The sequence below is a fragment of the Cygnus atratus genome, chromosome 7 (genome assembly GCF_013377495.2).
Source record: "Cygnus atratus isolate AKBS03 ecotype Queensland, Australia chromosome 7, CAtr_DNAZoo_HiC_assembly, whole genome shotgun sequence".
Classification (NCBI taxonomy): domain Eukaryota; kingdom Metazoa; phylum Chordata; class Aves; order Anseriformes; family Anatidae; genus Cygnus; species Cygnus atratus.
In genome coordinates this window covers 35,039,577-35,059,063 of record NC_066368.1, presented here as the reverse complement: position 1 = coordinate 35,059,063, position 19,487 = coordinate 35,039,577, and the positions used below count along the sequence as shown (strand labels likewise).

General features: G+C 41.0%; 1 protein-coding gene across 20 annotated transcripts in view; it reads right to left on the bottom strand.

The window, feature by feature from the left end:
• The window catches only part of KCNMA1 (potassium calcium-activated channel subfamily M alpha 1), a 475,606-nt gene extending 458,150 nt beyond the window's left edge, over positions 1-17,456 (bottom strand). For 4 of the 20 annotated variants that reach the window (XM_035544141.2, XM_035544151.2, XM_050712035.1 and 1 more), the window contains exon 1: positions 16,344-17,454. In XM_035544141.2, coding sequence (XP_035400034.1) covers positions 16,344-16,658 — 315 coding nt within the window. In that variant the 5' untranslated portion in view covers positions 16,659-17,454. Of the gene's footprint in view, positions 1-16,343 lie in introns of all 20 variants that reach the window. The other 16 variants (XM_050712032.1, XM_050712033.1, XM_050712043.1 and 13 more) reach the window with 11 other exon arrangements.
• Positions 17,457-19,487: the final 2,031 nt, after the last annotated feature.

Genomic DNA, 19,487 nt, shown 5'->3' with positions numbered 1-19,487 from the left:
GGGTGATAACTGAAGCTATTTTAGATGTAAGACTGCTGCATTCAAATGTGACTTGATGTACTATGCATTTTCCAACTCAATTGAGCAACCCTGTGGAGTAGCAAAGTTTTGAGTAACATAGGAAGCATTATCCTCCCATATATATTGAAAATAACTATTTTAGGCCTCTCTTTGCAACAGGGAATCGTCTAAGATATCAACCTATTTCTCATGTAAACATATACAAACAGCACTAAAGCCTCCCTGACTTCTGGTAATCAGTCTTGTCAAAATCCTGCCACAAACCAGGAAATATAAAGTACACTCCGGAGGCAATGGGTCTCCATGTTCTGATGTTCACCTCTGGAAAAAAGAAAACAATTTCCAAACATGGAGCAATAGCCTCTATGTAATTTATTGCCATGCGTACCTCATTCTACGAGAAGAGAAGAAACTTCAGGTAGTATGAAAAAACCAACATTAAAGAGCTAAATCCAAAAACAGTGCACTGAAGAGTTAAATGAACTATACAGACACCAAAGAGTGTGGGAATGAAATGTATGAATGCACCAAGAACTTGAAAAAAAAAATAGTTAACATTCAACGCTTGCTCTTCACTATCTTTTCACAGGTCAGCTATGTCTGCAACGTATATCACTCTCATCTTGCAACCTCTTACTTTCATTCAAGTCTTGGAAAGCTGCATTAAAATTTCCCAAGGGCTCATCATTCAGCAAGTTTGCCTGTTACAGCATACTTCTGTGCTTCTGCTATAATACCAATTTCAACAAACAAGCCACAAAGTTCTTAACAAATCTACAAGGGTATGAAAACTGAAGAATTATTAATAACCAACACAACATATCAAATGGTTAACTACAGCTTTTATAGTTGTTTAGTTGCTAAATCCTTCCTTATTGTCCAATTGATTTGAAGGGGGTTGTTGAATTTATATCCACAAAAAGAGAAACACAAATTGCATATTCTTGCATGCTTTCCACAATCTATTACAGACATGAAAATGAGCATAAAATCCATTTATTCTGATAGAACAACACAACATGAAAACACCTAACTTTGATATAGTTGTTAATAAAAGATTTAGTCATAAAATTCGTATTTTTGTATATTATACATGGACAGAATTTTATAACTATATCCTAGGAATGGAAACATTCACAGAACACAGCTAGGAAGAAAACACAACTGATGGATTGCGTAGATTTTCACAATTGACAAATTTGCTTCTACTTTGGAAAGAGCTCCTTGCAATTATAAAGACTTGTCAAGACAATTATTGAAAGCAGAATGTGAAGAAAGCTTAATTTGCTTCAATTTTTAGCCTCATAGTATGAAATATTTTTAAAAAGTCAAATATTTACTTCCGGTCAGAAAAGAAAAAAGACTTTTAGTATCACCGCCTTTTCCCTTTGCTGGGTATATAAAATCCAGTTAAACTGACAGTTTTGTAAGCATTCAAATTTTGGCAGACTATTATTTATTGAAAGTGAATTTTAATGCTCTCCACTATGGAAAGACAACCAATTTTATGCCCAACCACCTACAAATTTTCACGTGAGGATTGGAAACTCAGGAAATACAAGCAAGAAATTTCTTCCATTCTTCATGGAAAATACTATCATAATTGTGTGTGTGTGCTTTGTTCTTTTCTTTCCCCAAAAAGGTGAAACTTACACAGTAGGCAGGAAAATAATCAGTGGATGAGGATGAAATTTGACTTAAAGGCAGGTAATGAGATTTCCATAAGCCAGGTAAAGATCTACTCACTCAGCTCCTAGAGTTCACAAGAGCTCTATGCCCTATTTCCCCCATTTCTTTCCAACTCATGCCAAAAGGCCTAACACCCGCTCTGCCCTCATGAAACATTTCCCCAAAAACTGTGCATTATCAAACATACGCTCCATAACACAGTCAATGACATAGAAATCATGCCTAACTTGTGCCATAACAAAAATGCAATGTGCATTATGGAACCCTGCCAAACTACGGACACAATCTTGAATATCTTCATTGCCTTTTCTTTTCTAATCTAATTCACTTATTTCCAGTATTTATGCTGCTTACCTTTTGCATGCTTCCCAAATCAGGTAATACAATTCAATTTTTACAGTCATTTTTACATTCCTATTCCCAATATTGCAATGACTACATTCAAAGTACTGCAGAGAACTTCAAGAACAAGGTAATTTGGGCAACAAAAACATCTGCATAGACATCTTGTATTCTTCTTAAAGAAATATAAATTTCAGAGTGAAATTGAGTATACCTGTGACAATTTTCATTTTGGATAATAGCTTTTCAACTGTTAAAACAGTTTCACTATTGCTCTGAAATAGTAACCTAGTTTCATTTTCATTTCAAACAACTCAATCCATTTATTTTCAAACCAATCCATACAGGGAATTCTATATCATTTATAAAATAGGTTAAACGCATGTGACTTATTAATAACAAAAAAAAAATCTACCTTATTAGCAATACAGCAGAAACAAATGTTTCCCGTACAGTATTACATGAACCCTTTGACTTATAAACCATGCTCTAAACAAACAGTAAGTAACCTAACACAAAGATCAGTCTTCATTTGTGATGTGCCACAAATTACATTACAGGTTATATAACACATTGTATGTTTATTCTGGCTCAGATTCTTTCACCTGTTCTTCTCCCCTGGCATTGCTAGCACTACCAGATGGGTCCATTTTAAATTTAATTAATTTGCCCTGTCTCCTGGGATTTCAAAAAAGTAAAGCACTGACAAGAGCCCTGGTTATTTCCTTTCTTGGATAGAAAAAAAAAAACTAGACAGCAATTTTCCTTTTAAGAACAGAATACAGCATTCACAAATAAATATCTGGGGAGAACATGTGTGGTTCAAAGAAGCTAAAAATAGTACAATCACCAAGCATATGCTTAACTGGGAACCTTCCTAGACTCTAAGAGTAACATTATTCTTTAGTCAGTGCGAATGGCTCAAAAGCCATTTTATTATGACAGTAGCGCAAGCATATTCATCAGTGTCTATACACAGACAAAGTAAAAGCCATACACCCTGTATACCAAACTACACAGACTCCCTTCTTGGCAGTCTTCATTCCCTCTATCATGTTACTTGTTGATTCTTTCAACCAAATCCTGTTAACACATTACAATTAATTTTTCATCTCATCCAAAATCAAGACTTTTTAGTTCTTTTACTATCTGTTTCTGAAAGTTTTAACCACCTGCAGTTCCTTAAAAATAGTAACTGCTGTAAGGGACTTGCAAGCTATGTTTCCTTTGCAACTTGGACAAATAGAGAAAGTGGATACTAACGAAGTCATCTTATCTTGATTATTAGGTTGCTTTACATGGACTTGGGCAAACCAGTACTTTACAACCCCCCACCCTCTCCTGTATCTCTCATTATCTACACACAGAATGCATGAGGCAGAGAATTGCCCCTTAGTTAAAACCAGCAATAGAATCTGGTATAACTACACCTGCAGAACTACGTGGCTTCTGAATACTACAATAATTTCCAGATGTAACATTCAGATTCCCCCTTGGGTATTTTGATGTTTCAGATGGACTTTTCAAATTGTTAGGTCCAATTTCAAATACACTATGCTCCTTGTATCAAGTGGTACATTTTAAACCACTATCCTCGAACCCTAACAGGAAATTTTCCCACTTGCAGAAAATACTATAAAAAATACCACAACCCTTTCAGACCTATAAAAGGAGCTTAAACGGTGTAGAAAAGCCAACACAGCACAGGAATGAGTTTTGCTTCAAATATATCAATATGAAACACAGACTGACTTACAACCAGTGCTGCTACCTCTCTAAAGTCTGTCTGCCTAATGGACATGTTACATCTCTCCTGATGTTAAAACATTTCCATGAATTTTTGCTCTTAATGTCACAGAATCGTGTAAGAACTTCAGGTTTTCACCTTCTAGTGATATGTTTATAGGGTGCAGATTCAAAGCTATGTGAACTAATCAAAAGCCTGAGGCAAGAAGACAAATAAAAACAACCTATAATTAAGTTCGAAACAACTGAATGATCTTACAAATACTTAACATCAACGAAGCATTGCCTACAAAAGAATCTGTACTGAATTAAAACACAAATTTTAATTTTAATATAAAAAAAGGAAATAAAATTTAGTTGACTTCTATGTTCTTTTAAACTATTAGAAATGAGCCCAAATACACCAAAATAATCTGACCAAATGAAAACAGACACCCAGAAACCAATACAAATGTAGTTACAGAGATGAAGAACCCTCTACTGTAACTGATATTAATGATTAAAGCACTGCTATAGTCTTAAGACAAGCAATTTGCTCTGAGATTTTTAGATGAATTGCCATCACAGAGCAGATTTCCATTTACCTACCACAGTTAAGTTCATTGATTTCAAAAGACACAGATACAACATTTTTTCTTAGGGAGTTGAACAATAGCTTACATCCACGCACTACTTTAAGACAAACAAGTATTTTACAAACCAACAGAAACTACAGTCATGCACTCACAGCTGAAGACAACCCACCCCCAAGACCAACACTACCTGTCCCAAAGAAAAAGACAATTAAATCTGAGAAATATTGCTACTAAAAAAGCCCACACTTTAAATGATGCCTCTACTTGTTTACAAAACAACATTTTAACAGACCTGAGAGAATATAAATACACATGAGAGAATCTTTACAACTCAGTTTATATTCCCAGAGTTTTTTAGAACTTTTACTTTTAATTGAAACTGTCATGACCCTTCTCTCCCCTTCCTTTAAAAGTTTTTAAAGGTAAAAGCCCCAGAGCTCAAATTTACAGTGACATGAAAAGCCCTCTGAAAACAGCTTGGGCACTAAGCTCTATCACCTGTTATCACAATCTGTAACACTTATTTTTCTCTAAATCAAACATACAACACCTGCTTAAAAACAGTCTGTCCCCAAACAATTCCATTTCTCCTCAGTCAGGATATAAAATATCTTTATCCATACAAACTTCATACACCCTCAGAAAATCAATAAATAAAAGATTATTTTAGAATATTTACACTGAAGTGGATCAATAGTTCTGTCACAGCCCAACACCTACGATATTTTAAGGCAATATTGGATCATCCAAAATCATAGGTCTCACCATCATCTTCGCCAACCTGTTGGTTCATTTTCCCATCTGCAGTAGCCTGCCAGGGTCACAACAGCCAACGCACAGAAAGAAGCCCATGAAAGAAAACTGAACTCCAAAATTAACATTACAGCACAGCAGAAAAAAAAGAGCTCTCTAGAAGAGCTAGGAAACCGTACATATATTATAGTGATTTAAAAATAAAAATCCCACATCAAAAAGAAAGGAAAATAAAGCCAGAAGCATGCCAAAAACACTAAGATGGTGTTTGTTTTTTTTTTTCCCCCCTAAAAGCACTGTCTAATCAGACTAACTGCACATTTACAAAAACTGAGGTATATTAAAAGAACATAAGAGTTCCACACTCTCTGTGCTTCAGCATTTATACCCTCAAGGCTAGCTCTGGGGACTGAATACCTGTTAGCAGCTGCAGTGAGTGTATTAGGTGTGCTGGAGCTCATCTCCCTACATAGTTTCAGCTGAAGGCAATCCTCTTACCAACTCCAGAAAAGCTGGAATTTACTTTTAAAAGTGCATTCCTTATCTGGCTAAAACACTGAAATGAACAAACCTACGTTCACCAAAACGACATCATTAAATTAATATTTTTATGTCTAATAGAGTAGAACGTCTATTGGAGTGATGTCTAATAGTGAAATCCACCTCACTTTTAAAACTTTTTGGTATTTAAATTTCATCCATGAGATCCTTTCTGCTCAGCAAAACCACCTAAAAATGCAGTTAAGGATCAGGAGTTACTGTTGGCTGGCGGTCACAGCCTGTCCTCAACACAGGTCCGCTACCTTGCAGAGTCTCCTCCCAGACTTTACAGTTTGGATTTATTAGCAGTATCAAACCATGACCTCAGGATGATAAAGCCAGTCTTACAAGACATAATCAAAAACACTGCAGCCAGAAAACACTTAACTTGCTCTGCGGGATTTTTTTTAAGTGGTAAATGATGTAACTTTGCTTAAACAGACATTAGAACAGATGAGGTATGGCCTACATCACTTTAAGTTCATATGAAGCCATAAAGTTGATGTAAACATAACATCACATGGCTTAAACACCTTCACAGAATTAATTGTGTAATCAAACATACTCTAATCCAAATTCACTCACTCCCACCATCTCAGGAGTGCACAGGTGCAATATAAATGCTCACTAGCCACCTCATGCTTTACCTGCCATGATCCCATCCCATCCCATCCCTTCCCCCCCGCCCAGCCTGCAACACCTACCCACATCCCTCATATCCATGAAGACTGGAATCTGACCCACCTGTTAACAGGACACAGCAATGCCCTATCTGATCACTAGTGAAGGATTTTGATAATTAGTAACCCCAAAACTTTCTTTTTTTGCTGTATGCAATGCAAGCTTGGAGTCTTTTCTGCAGTACCCTTGGCCTGTTTCATACTGAAATACTACCTATTTCAAAACCTAATGTTCTATTTCTCCATGTACTTAAAGTAAACAGAGAAGCCCATAACATTCTGGATTTACTTTGTTACTTGAAAAGTAAGTAAACGTTTCACCCTAGAGGTTTAAGTATTTTCCACCTCTACAAAGTATGAACACACATCCTCTCATTCAACCACTCCTTAACAAAAAAGAGAGGTTTCTGAATAAACTTTCTACAGTCAGTTGTAAGGACACACTTTACTTTTGTATGCAGCTGGCACAGGACTACGACTAAGATCTATTAACCAAACCATTAGCATTTCTCACCTTATGAACACCAGCCCAGACTGCACTTTTGCACGTAGAGTCAATCAAGGCAAAGTTTATGTGCAGCCTTATTAAAATCACTGTTGCCATAGAAACAATAACCTGTTCCGATTACTCCCCATAATTTTAATATGGGAGCATGAAAAATTTGCTTCTCCCCTATTTTTAGTGAAGTTATTTCTAAAAAAAGCAATTGGCTTGAAATAAGTATTTTTGTTTAAGGGGTGTGTATCAACCTCTTAAGTAAAAGAATATTAAAATTAGAGTATTAGATGTTAATACAAAAGACATTACTGCTTTTAAAAGCTTTAAAAGTGTGTAACTTCACAAACACTGAAGTACCTTGTCCACTGTTTAAATATACAAAGAAAAGAATCCAGGAGATTAGGCAGACCCTATTCAACTTGAGGTCCAGTATACGCTGTTCCAAAAGAAAACGGTAAGTACCTGGATTTTAGCTATGCTCCCTGACAAACACCTAAATAAGGAAATAAGTTTTCAAGACTAGATTAACAGTGCCTCTTTCTGAAACCACCTGAAGTTATCACTGTCTCTGAAACCAAACTTTTTATTCAGACCTTAAAAATAAAATAAATTTTGGTGTCTAATAAAGTGTTTTGTGCAAGCGTTGACTTAAGTTCCACATACTGACCTAAATACCTGCTGTATGAGTTTTCTTTAAAAAAATATTCATAACTTAATAACAATCATAATGCCATCAATTGAAAATCAAAAGATTTGATCTCAAAACATCAAAATGTTTTTTCTTCCACTCCTAGAATCACATCTTACCATTCAACTGAAATATGTCAAGGTTTTCCTACAGTACATATCATTATGTTAACATGAAAAATTTATCATTTAAATCATTCAGGCAGAGTCAAATCTGAACACTTTGGATAGCATTTGCCGCTTTTAGTAAATGAAAACTTTATTCTGATGACACATTCCAAGGATGCAAGTAAAATGATTTTTTGTGAATAGGAAAAAAAAAAGGGGGGGGGATTTTATTTTTTTTAAGGAACAACAGATATGGAATTTGAATTCTGCTTTTATTACTCATGAAAAGACAACATTATAACTTACATGTGTAAGAAGGTGTCAGAGGATGAGAAGGAGCATTTAAGTCAAATGTTGTATGGCCTTAAACCAAAAAAAAAAAAAATCCTAAGCATATAATCCATATCTCTGTAAAAAAGCGTAACGGACCATAACCTTATCCTGCAGACAGCAGAAAAATAAAACTGTGGTAAAAGACCCAAGGTATACATTATTGCTGAAAACCTGAAATGATATGAAGATAATGTGAACATAGAAACAGCTTTTCACTGTTTCTAATGCTGATGGAATCCGAAGCCTTCGATATAAATGCACCTGCAATAGAAGACAACTAACACAAGAAGCTGGTAAAAACTTCCCCACGTAACACAACCAATTTATCTGATGTGTATAACTAAAGCATTAAAAAATTGCTTTATGCAGAGAAACATTAGCACCACATATAGACAGACCATGCAGTTTTCTTCTAACTAGACTGTGCTTTCATTCCAAGTGATAAAAAAAAAAAAGGAAGGTTTTTTTGTGTTGTTTTTGTTGTTGTTGTTGCTGCTGTTGTTGGTTTTTTTTTTCTTCAGTCCTTAAAACCCACGTAAAGCGTATCAGCTTCCTCATGAAACCCTATTTATAGTAGGGTAACCTAGAAAATGTAAAAACATGACACAACATTGACCTGTTGACTGGCAAACTCACCGTCAAAAGAGTGACGGCCAGTCACTGGTAGTCAAAGGATTTGCCAGGATATTTGAAAGCTTCTGAAGTGCTCTACACCAACTATGACTGTTGTTACAGGTCAAAGAAGCTAGGAACCTGTTTCAAATAATCTGTCCAGCAGAATACCAGTGCATAATCACAACTAAGATGAGTTTAATAGAGTTCATAATATGGAGAAAAGAAGAAAAAAAGATGCTAAAACAAATAATCAAATACAACACTATTATTCACTTTATTTTTGTAATATAAAGGCCATCATTTGCAAATTGTTTTGGTTTTTTTTTTTAAGACATATCTATTATGTTTCCCTCAATCTTAAAGTAGAAAATAAATCCAGCATCAATACTGCTACAGTTGCTCTCATTATTAATAGCACATTTAGAGTGAGTCACCTTTTTAGTTTAACAAGTAAGAGACAACACATTACATAAGAATCTAAAAGATACCGTGAAATTGATGAAATATATCAAAAAGAAAATGACAAATATTTAGTTAGCATTTGCTTGGACAAAGGGGAACAAATCTGTATTATAACTGTATTCTTCGGTATATAAAAAGTAATTAAAAGTGCAGCACAGTAAAGCTGCATCTAATAGTTATTGTGACAAGCCTCTCAAATTCTAGCCCAGTTGTTTTGTTATGTTACAATTGTTTATTATGGTACAGCATTTCTCAACAGCCTTTCGGCTCGGTAATGAGACTCGTCTTTTTTTACCCACTTTATGTTAGCAGTTCTGATATCTATGCATCTATGTAAATTAGGTGATGAAAAGGGCATTCAAAGGGATTTCCAGGACTGCAAACGCATCTCTGTCCTGCAGGTGAGCCACAGGGCAAGGGACCTTTGCCAGTTCCATCATGTGGGCACTTACTGCGTCCCTAAAAAATACCCAGTGCTTGTCCTTGCACATCAGCTTGCAGGAGAGATGCCATGATGAGATATTGCCAACAGCTCAAGCATGCAAATTCTGATTTCCAAGAGCAGGGGGGCTGGAAGGAGGTGCAAGTCTTAACTGGAATGGAAACATACCTTGTGTGGTTTTTAAGTATTGTTTCTAATGTGGAAATCCCAGACATAATGGCCACAAGCCAAGTAAATATATGTCTCTACAATAAAAGAAAAAAGCTTTTAAAAGCTTAAAATGTTAACATAAGAATCATTTGGGAAAAAAAAATATATATATATATCGGATTCATCTAGAACACTGTGAACATCTAGGCCCGAGTCCAAAACCACTGAAGTTATTAGGATTGTCTCCCTCTATTTCAAGAGGCTTTGGATAATGCTCTCAGTTTCTGTAGCTCTGAAGCTGACAAATATATGCAATATATCATCTCAAAGCAAACTGAACTCAACACATGTCAGTGACAGCACATTCATTTAAACAGAACCACGCATACTATATATGGCAATAAAGCGTTCCTTTCACAGATGCAAGCCCGATGTATTCTCAGGCTATTAATACCATCAGGATTCAAAATGGGCCTTTCCTGACCAATGCATCTCTGACAGGCACGGCAGACAGGTATCTTTCTTTTCCATTTATTCATGTAGCTATATTATTGGCAAAAGTGCTAACAGCAACTTCTACTGCATTGCCACCTTCTTTTGTCACCCAAGAAGACCTATGTGCCACAAAGAGTACTTGCACTTACAGACCACGAGGTTGAATCTGGAAGGTGTAATTAGCCCTGTGTAAAGTTGGTATAAACTCTGCTCAAGCCTTATACTCTCATAGGGTTTGGCACTGTCCTGTCACAGGACAGGACCAAGAGTTAGGCCTTAAGCACTCAACCATGTAGCAGCATCTGAATCCAGGACAGAAACAAAGCATATTGAGATAGCTTTTTCAGTTGTAGTCCCTTTCTTTTTACCTCTGAAATTACACGTGGGAGAGAAAAATATTTTTTGACTATTAACATCCACACATGCAATTTTCCAGCAATCTTTCCCTTAGAAAAATTCCACCTGAGTTGTATTCACAGTCCTTCTTAGACTTCCCACTGACAATTTGATAATCTTCATATATGTGAAATACATAATTATATGCAGGGTTACTATAAGTACTTAATAGAACCCAGAGAATACCCCATCCCCTAATTTCTTCCAAAATTATTTTATTCTTCCATCTGACTAACTTCTCTGGAACTGCTGTCCTACCTTTAACACTAGAACGCATCACTGCTTCTGAATGAGAGCCTGATCTTGCAGAGGAATTATTACCAGCCAACCCTGAAATTCGCATAAACTTTCATCAATGTGAGCTAGATTCCACAGAATAGCAGAGCCAATCTCTGCAAATCCCTCTGGGGGGAACAGTGACCATTGTTCTGCATTTTGCCTGCTGACTAGAGATTACTGCTGCTGCTTAAGATCTGTCTCAGGAAGGACACTCAATGACTAAGATTCGCAATCCACCTTCTTGCAGCAGTACAGGACAGACATGGAACATCATTGCTTTTGTAATTATAATCATTAGATCCTGTCCCTACAGAGATTATACTTATGACCAGTGCTCTCTAAATTTTCGGTGTTTCTGTAACTGGGGCTGTAAACTGCCCTCACTCTGTACCAGAAATCCCACAGCATCAAAACTGTGTACATAGATCATTGTTACTAAAAAGCTTTTTGTTCCCTATTACAGGCATTTCTTCTGTTGTGCTAAACTGGAAAAAATTGTGAAATCTAATGGTTTCCAACCAACATCTACAGACTTGCAAATGTGTGAGAGTTGCAAATTCTTTCTGAGCACAGATTTTCTCCTCAAATATATGCGTTGCAAAGCCTTGAGACTAAGTATTACACTGCATCAAAATAACATTTCTGTCGAGATTATTAGGTTTACAGCTTAAATCCTTGTCCATACATTTTCTTTCCTGCATATATAACCAATTTTATCATGTCTTTATAAAATGTGAAATTCATTACGAGCTTCAGAGAGCTGAAAGTGCCTTCTATTTCACAGGAGACCAGCAGCGTGGCAAACAGCCACACACCCCTCTTCATATCCCTGTCTCGTTCACTTGTAGGAACACCATCTGCAAAGAGCCGCAAGCACCTCTCCTCCCAGTCCCTGACCCCTTGAATGTGCTTCTGTCTCAACTGGCAACCTGTCCGGTGGGACGCTCGCAGGGCACTTACACGCAGACCGCCTGATAGCCATGAGACGGTAACGCTCCTGTTTCTCGAGCCAGATTGAGCATGTGACTGAAGAGTGAAATGCTTTGCAGCCCACTGATAATCTCTTGAGCCTCCCAGTTGTTCATACGCTTCTGTTCAGTCCATCTTCGAGAGAGTCGAGGTGAGGCTTCCACACACAGATTTAGGTGAAGGTATTTCCAGCATTGTACCCATACAAGCACCTTCTAATGTATTCTCCTACTCTTCTGAGTATACGGTGCCTGCCTTGTTTTTAGTTTGTTTCTTTACTTTTATTTGGAGAGGAGATTTACTTCAGTACTGTTAGGGAATCAACAAACCTAGCTATCGAAGAGACAGTGTGGCCGAAACACTTCTTCTTTTAGGGAAATCAGAAATTTTTCCTTTTACAAACTTCCCCAGGCCTTATAGGCCTGTGTGAAAACTCTCAGCTTCTCAAAGAGGCCTTCTGCAAACATTGCACTTCCAGTAAAACTTCCATTTTTCTACTGACAACAAACAGCAATGTTGGTCAGTTTCTACTGACGCAATCTAGCACTGTGTAGTTTATTAAACTTACCAAATACATAGACTAATATCAAAGAATACTATTGTGGCTTGTCATTTCAGGCCAGTAACTGGCATCTATAACCAAGGACTTCATTTGATATACATGTGAGTCCTGGATTGTGGGGAGAAAAAGCTCTAAAATCATGCCAACGCAGGCATAGTGATGTAGACAGCACCTAGACTAGCACCTGCCTTGAAGACATAAGGGGTACACAGGTACCACCCTGGGGAGCCCAGGAGCAGTGGTACAGGGTCCAGTGTGGCATTCTTCAAGACGGGTACAGTGTGCACTTCATGCTGGACTTGAGCTCCTCAGCTTCGGGAGCTGTCCTGCTCCAAACTTGTTTCTCATTTCACTGCACCTTCTTGTTTAAGAGATTGTTCAAAGCCAATATACAGCATCTTTAATGTTTATGAAAAAGAAAATGCCCTTCAGGAGCACAGAAAATGCAGAAGCAGATCTATAACATCAGAAGAAATACAGATTGTACAATAACTATTTAGCTACTGTGTGTCACTGCAGACTTCATTGCGCTTTTTTATTATTACTTTATTTCCAGAAACAAGAACAACTAATGGAGTTGCTCAGAATGGAGCCATTGAATTTGAATCTCGTGTTCTACTTTTAATATACAAACAGGAATGAGTTGGTCAAGGGACAAGGACCAAGCAAACAGAAGACAAGTTCTTTAACAAAATCTGTTTCTTAAAATGCAGACGTAAACACTGAGGAAAAAAAAAACATCATTTGTTATATCTCCACAAAATCACTATAGCTAATTTTGCAAGAATTACATTTAAAATTATAAACCACATTAAGTAAAGTAAAAGAAGGGCTTCAACTGTAATGACTCACATTACATGAAATACTGACAACAGAGGTCAAGATTTATGTTTTTCTTTTCAGCATATTTTAACAAATGTCATCTCACAAAGGAAGCATGGAGCATAAAAATTCTGTAACTTCAGCCATTATTGGTACTATATGATTAATATTAATGTTCTATTAGTATATAGCGATATAAATTGGAATGGAATTTCAAGGGCCAATGCTTATCATTCTATTACCAGAAGTTTTAGTATTCTCAACTTACTGTATCTTGACTTTATCTTGAAAATAAAAAAAACACAACACTGTACTGAAATTTCATACCACAAAGTGTTAAACTATTTATGCCACATTTTTGAATTCCAACTTGAAATTCAGTGAGTTAAGGAGGAAAAAATGTTCTAAATTCTTCTATGCAGCCATTAAAAAGGCCTACATCCACTAAATAGAGTTGACCATCACTGATAAAACTGAGAAGTGCAATGTGGAGATTAGAGTATAGCAAGAAGAAAATGAGATTTTTGCAGTTCCTTGCAATAACATACATGGATATAGGTGTTAGGATAGAAACTCTGTGCCCTCTGCCTTTTAATATACGAGTTATCCAGCAAGAAGCCAAAGAAAAGAGATATGAAAAAGACTTCTCTTAGCTCACTCTCTGGGACCACTCTTTATGTAGATGATGAGAGGATGTTGGACATCCAGCTTTGCTACAACCCGCAGAGTAGCAGAAGAGACAGCACAGGGAAGGAAAGGTCCTAACATGAAGAAAAATTCTTCAGTTCCACAGCAGGAGGAGCTACTTCTCGTAAAACTGCTTTTGCTAGCAGGTCCAATATAGTCGACAGAGTATGAGTGTGCATTTGCATTTCTCACCTGGGCACCCTTGCCCAAGTTACCATGCAGCACAAAGTGAGTGTTTGGTAACAGCCAAGTTTAAGGCATTTCCAGTTTTTCTTTCAGTTAGCCTTCATACCCTAAATAATTTTAAAAGTGTTCTGCAGTACCTCATGGCTCCTTACACACAGAATTCCCTCCAATTCCCCATTTTAGCATGGAAGGAATGTAGGATCAGCCCTTGAAAGTTCTTATTCAACGGAGGCTTGAAAACCCTTGGAAGTGTAACAGACACGCTCTAAAAAGAGACGTCTATCTCCTCCTACCTGCAGAGTCGTCTATCCTGCTGCCCCAGGGAGAGATACTCATGAACTTAGCTACTTCAAGTCTCGAGCATGGAATCAGCTCTGATCTTGCTACCCCAGGTAGCTGCCGTCTGTCAAATCATTCAGACTGGGAGAGCTGGAACCCGCTGGCGGTATCTGTTATTTAGCTAACGGATAGATTTAGCCTAAGAAACTTTAAGGATAATTTAGATATGCTTTTCTGTATTGGTTAAGAGATAAATGATCTTCTTTAACCATGTCCCAACAACAGCTATCACACCACTGAGACCCACCAAGACACTATGCAGAGGAAGTCTGCACAGAAGCCTCTCAGCCCTAACTTTTAGTTAACTCAATGAAAGAAGCAGTAGGTGATAACCTGTAGGATTTTCTTTTTCTTCAGGATCCCTTATAGCCCTTGCAGATTTGTCCCATCATGCAGAGAGGAAAATGCTAAATATACCTAGAAGAATAGTAATATACAGAGGATAAGTCTTAACTACTCCTCCATTCTCAAAAAACTGTCTTTCACAGTTGTAGGAATTGATATTTTTACAAGACACATTTATTATCACAAATTCATTTGAGCTTTGTCATCATACCTGGCTAATATATCTGAAAAAGTTCAGGCTTGGTTTTGAATAAAATTAAAAATGTCTATAGAGAAGTGATACTGCCTGGAAGGTTTCCTGCAGCTTAAAGTTGAGTTAAAAGCTTTTATTTATACCGTATCTCTAGCAATCTCTTCTTCCATAGATAGGCCAAGTTCCTTGCCAGTGCCCTACTTCCAGCCGCAACGGAGGGGTTCTTTCAGGCAATCCTAGCTGGACACTCACCCAGCTCAACACAAACGCACCAACAAAGTATCGTAACTTCTCACACTCTAACTCTGTTTCTGGTTTCCCTAAGTATCAGATCCTTGCGGAGCTGGGTTATGCGCCGTATCAAGCCTGTTTAGGGGGAGGGGACAGGAGAAAGGGGAAGACAGCTCACTGTACGTCAAAGCAAGCCAGCAACCTAGCAACCATATATTAAAAGGTGTGTGTGTTTTTGTGGGTGTCTGTGTGCCAGGAATAACTGAAGCAGATATTATTCCATTTGTAATCCAAAAATGTGAAAAGGGAAGGGGAGAAACTCCAGCTGCTGGTCTATTTTGGGGTCTGTCAAAATCTACTTTCACAAATACAGAGTCTTAACGCTTTCTATCCCATTTGTCTTAAACAAAAATGAAAGTCTGGACCTGAGCGGATTCTTAGCCTTGGCTTGAAGGGTCTCCTTCAAACCAGAAGGCGACCTTACTTCACGTATCACACTTTCTTCCAGCTGGTAATGTGTAAAAATTGAAAGAGTTGAGAGATTGCCTCAAAAATTTTGCAATTGGATTAGAGGAATACTGACCTAACGTCTTTCATTGGAATTCACGGAACACCTCTGGATATCTACACTTAATTTATGAGACAGACATGTAAGAGATTCTCAGGGAATGGAACTAGCTTTGACAAGATTTACTTGAGTGACAAGTTTACCTTCTTAATTCTCCCCAAGTTTCTCACACTGTAGGAGAATCAAGAGTTTAGCTTGGCACGAATGTGCTCCCACCCTACGCAGCCCCAGGGGGTGCGCACCAACTTCTGAACCACCCTGTCCCGACGTGCCAGTGCTCACCTCGCCAAGTGGGCTAGCTGGCCCCAGGCACACCCTCAGAGCCACTGGACCAAGACCTGTGTGCATCCCTGTGAGGGCTGTGAGGAGCAGAAGAGGCTGAGGGGCACCTGTCTGGGCTGCACCCAGTGCCTTGCCCCCCAGCCACGCTCCCCACATTGCCCTAGGCAACCCCACTGGAGCAGCACGCTGCCAGCCTACGCCAGCCCTGTGGTACCTCCTGCACTGCAACCTCACTGAGGTGTCCCGGGATACAAGGCTGGACTCCTCCTCCTCCTCCACACCACCACGGCCGCACCAGACCAGCACCAGCAGCAGAAAGGGAAGGAGAGGGAAGGGTGGGGAGTTACCTTGCTTTTGACCCCGCAGTGGCAGCAGACAGTCCACAGGTACTTGAGGGTCCTCCACAGCAGGATGATAAACAGTCCCCCAAAGAAAGTGACCATGGATGAGGCGAGGAAAGCCCACCACATGCGCTGTCCGCGGCTATCGCAGGGCACCTCCATGGTCACCGGGATGATGAGCGCATCCATCTTGGGCACATTGACGGGGGAGGAGGACGAGTCTGTGTTGAGATTGTTGGCGTTGATATTGTTACTCATTCTAAGGCCGCCGCCGCCGCCGCTGCCGCCCGGGTAGGAGCCGCCGCCGCTGCCATTTGCCATAGCTAACAGCGGGCCCGGCGCGCAGGGGCTTCCGAGAGCTCCTCCCGCCGCCAGCGCCCCCCAAAAAACCCATCACCAGCCATATTGCTGCCGCCGCCGCTGCTCAGCGGGAAAAGGAAAATGAGAATGACGGCAACAAAAAGCCAAATCAAAACAAACGAACCGACCGACAAAAAAAATAAATAAAATAAAATTAAAAAAAATAATAAAGAAAAGCGACCGCAACAATCCCCGGGTCCCTCTCGGGAGCCGACAGGCCGGTGAATTCCGAGCGTCCTCCTTGCACGGCGAAAATAATATCAACAAAAAAATAAAAATAATAATGGAAAGGTAGTCCGCTCCTCCGACTCCCACCCCTTCCTTCTCCCGCAAACACGGCCCCCACCCCGCCCACCCCCCAAAAAAAAAAATCAGCCACCACCACAGACTGATGCCTCGGAGCGTCTCTCCAAGCTACCCAGCGCTGCAACCCCACTGGCCTCCGCGGGGACCGCTCAGCCTCCGCCGCGGATCTTCCTGGAGGTGGTCTGTTATTATTGTTATTAGTCTTTAACTTGTTATTAGCGATACTCAGTCCCCCCCCCCGCGCACCCTCCTCCTCCTCCTCCTCCTCTTCCAAGTCCAGCCCCTTCCTCTCGTCTTCCCCCCTCGGTGCCGGCGGCAGCCTCCTGTGGCTCCTAATTCATCCTCCGCTGGCCCAGCCGTGCGTGTGCCGCCTCCTCCTCCTCGCCCATCCTCCGGGAGCTTCCTCCGGGCCGCAGGCTGCCTCTCCCCCCGGTGCCCCCCCACGGGCGGAGAGAGGCGCCGCCGCCTCCCGCCCCTCCCTCCCGGGGGGAGGCGGCGATGGAGGCCGGGGGGCTCCGGCTTCGGGGGGCTCCCGGCCCCCCGCGGGGCCGCCGAGGCAGCTGGCGGCTCGCGGGGCCGCTCGCGGGGGGGCGAGGCGGTGCCCGGGATGCTGCCGCTCCGAAGCGTCCCCCCGGCCCGGGCGGGCTCCGCAGCCGCGGAGGGGCGGGGGCCGTGACGCGGGGAACGCCCGGCGCTGCCCCCTCCGGCGCTGCTCCCCCCCCCCCCCCATAGCCCTGGAGCCCGGCTCCCCCCCGAGCTGCTTCTCCCGGAGCTCCCCCGCCGCGACATGGCCGGGTCGGGGGCTGCGGGAGGGGACGAGGGCGAGCGACAGCGGGGGGGGGGGGGCGCGGGAGGCGGGTGAGTTGCAGCAGCAGGTGCCCGGGGGTGCGGGAACGGGGGGGGGATGCTGCTGCGGGCAGGCGTTGGAGGAAGCGGGGAATGAATACACGCATATCGGGGCTTTTTATTGTTATTATTTATTTCTGGAATTGACAGGGGGAAACGTGGCGAACGCGCAGCGAGTTGCTGCAGATCGCCAGAACGTTCCTGAAATTAGCCCTTAGGGATTATAGCAGCGATTTGCAGGGACACGCTTGGGGGGGGGGAATGCAGGGAGAAAATCTAAGAGGGGGAAGAATCCAGCAAGAAAATCTGGGTAGTTATCTCCTGCATTTCTATTCATGTATCTACTGTAAAATGTGAGATTAATCATTTATTTATTTATAAAAAATCTCCCTTTGGCACATGGTCTGATCGCCGGTTGCCTGCACCCAGTCTGGTGCGATCCTCTTGTCACCTTTCCCTGGTGAAATACAAAAGCCGGTGTGTGTGTGTGGCATTTCCCCACCTGATCCACTCACTGCTCATGCACAGGGCCACCATGATGAAGCAGTCATCTCTTAACCTTTGCCAGCAGTAGTCCCTGTTTTGGCATCTGCCATGGGTCTGTTTATTTTTGTATTTTAGTTAAGTGACGGTAATGAGATTTTATGAGTTCTCAGAGCTTTTATGGGTCTATCTAAACCTCTTACCTCCACTTTTTGATGTAATTGCAACACCGTTTGACTAACTTTGTGGGTTTAGCATAGTATATTGCTCCAGTGTGCTCCTTCAAGAGGGGGCTTCCTTCTTCAAGCATGGATTCATAGAGGCCTCCGAATAGAGAAAGCACTAGGCAGTAATATGGAGGTATATACAAGTGAGAAAACACTACATTACTGTATCCCAGGGGAAGACGGATGCTCAGTTACATGGTGCACCTGAAGCAGCATGCTCCCAGGAGACTGTTGTAAGAAGGAATTAAGTAGAGGATTTCTAAATGCAGAAAACAAGTGGGGCTGGAAAGAAGTGGCATATTGTAGCTGTCTCATGCAGCCCCTGACGGAGCTGCCACCTCCACTGCCTGTCCTTACCAGCCCTCCCCACAGCTGGAAAGCCAGCAAGGTGACCAAGTGTCGTGGTGGCAGGGTACACACCTTGAGGGCTGGGCCCGGAACCTGGTCCTGACAGACATTGGCTCTGGGTTTCTGGGCTGGAGTTGAAGGAGTGTCCCTTCCCCAACTGTTACACATACCTGCAGGTACATTTGTTCATCAGCTAACAGGCATGGAATGAGGGCAGGGGCATTAGGACACAACCACTCGATGCCTGGTCTTCAGAAGTGCCAGGTGCTCACAGCTGGTGGAAACCCCAGGCCCTTTGCACTCGAGAAGACCTGTGCAGTGAACAACAGAAGCACAGCATATCCTCGGGAAGGTTTTTGCACGTAGGAGTTCCTTCTGTGTCATTGATTGGTGGTGGGCAAGGGCTGGACCTCTGAAGCAGAGGATATGCATATGTCTTCTCTTGCTGCTAGTTGAGAGGGTCCAGCAGGTATGACAGAGAAGACTGCAGCCTGAAAGTCTTACTTTTCCCAAGAAGCACACTTTATACAGTCAGAAGATATGTGTTAAAAAAACTATTTGACCCTGGGTACCATTGCAG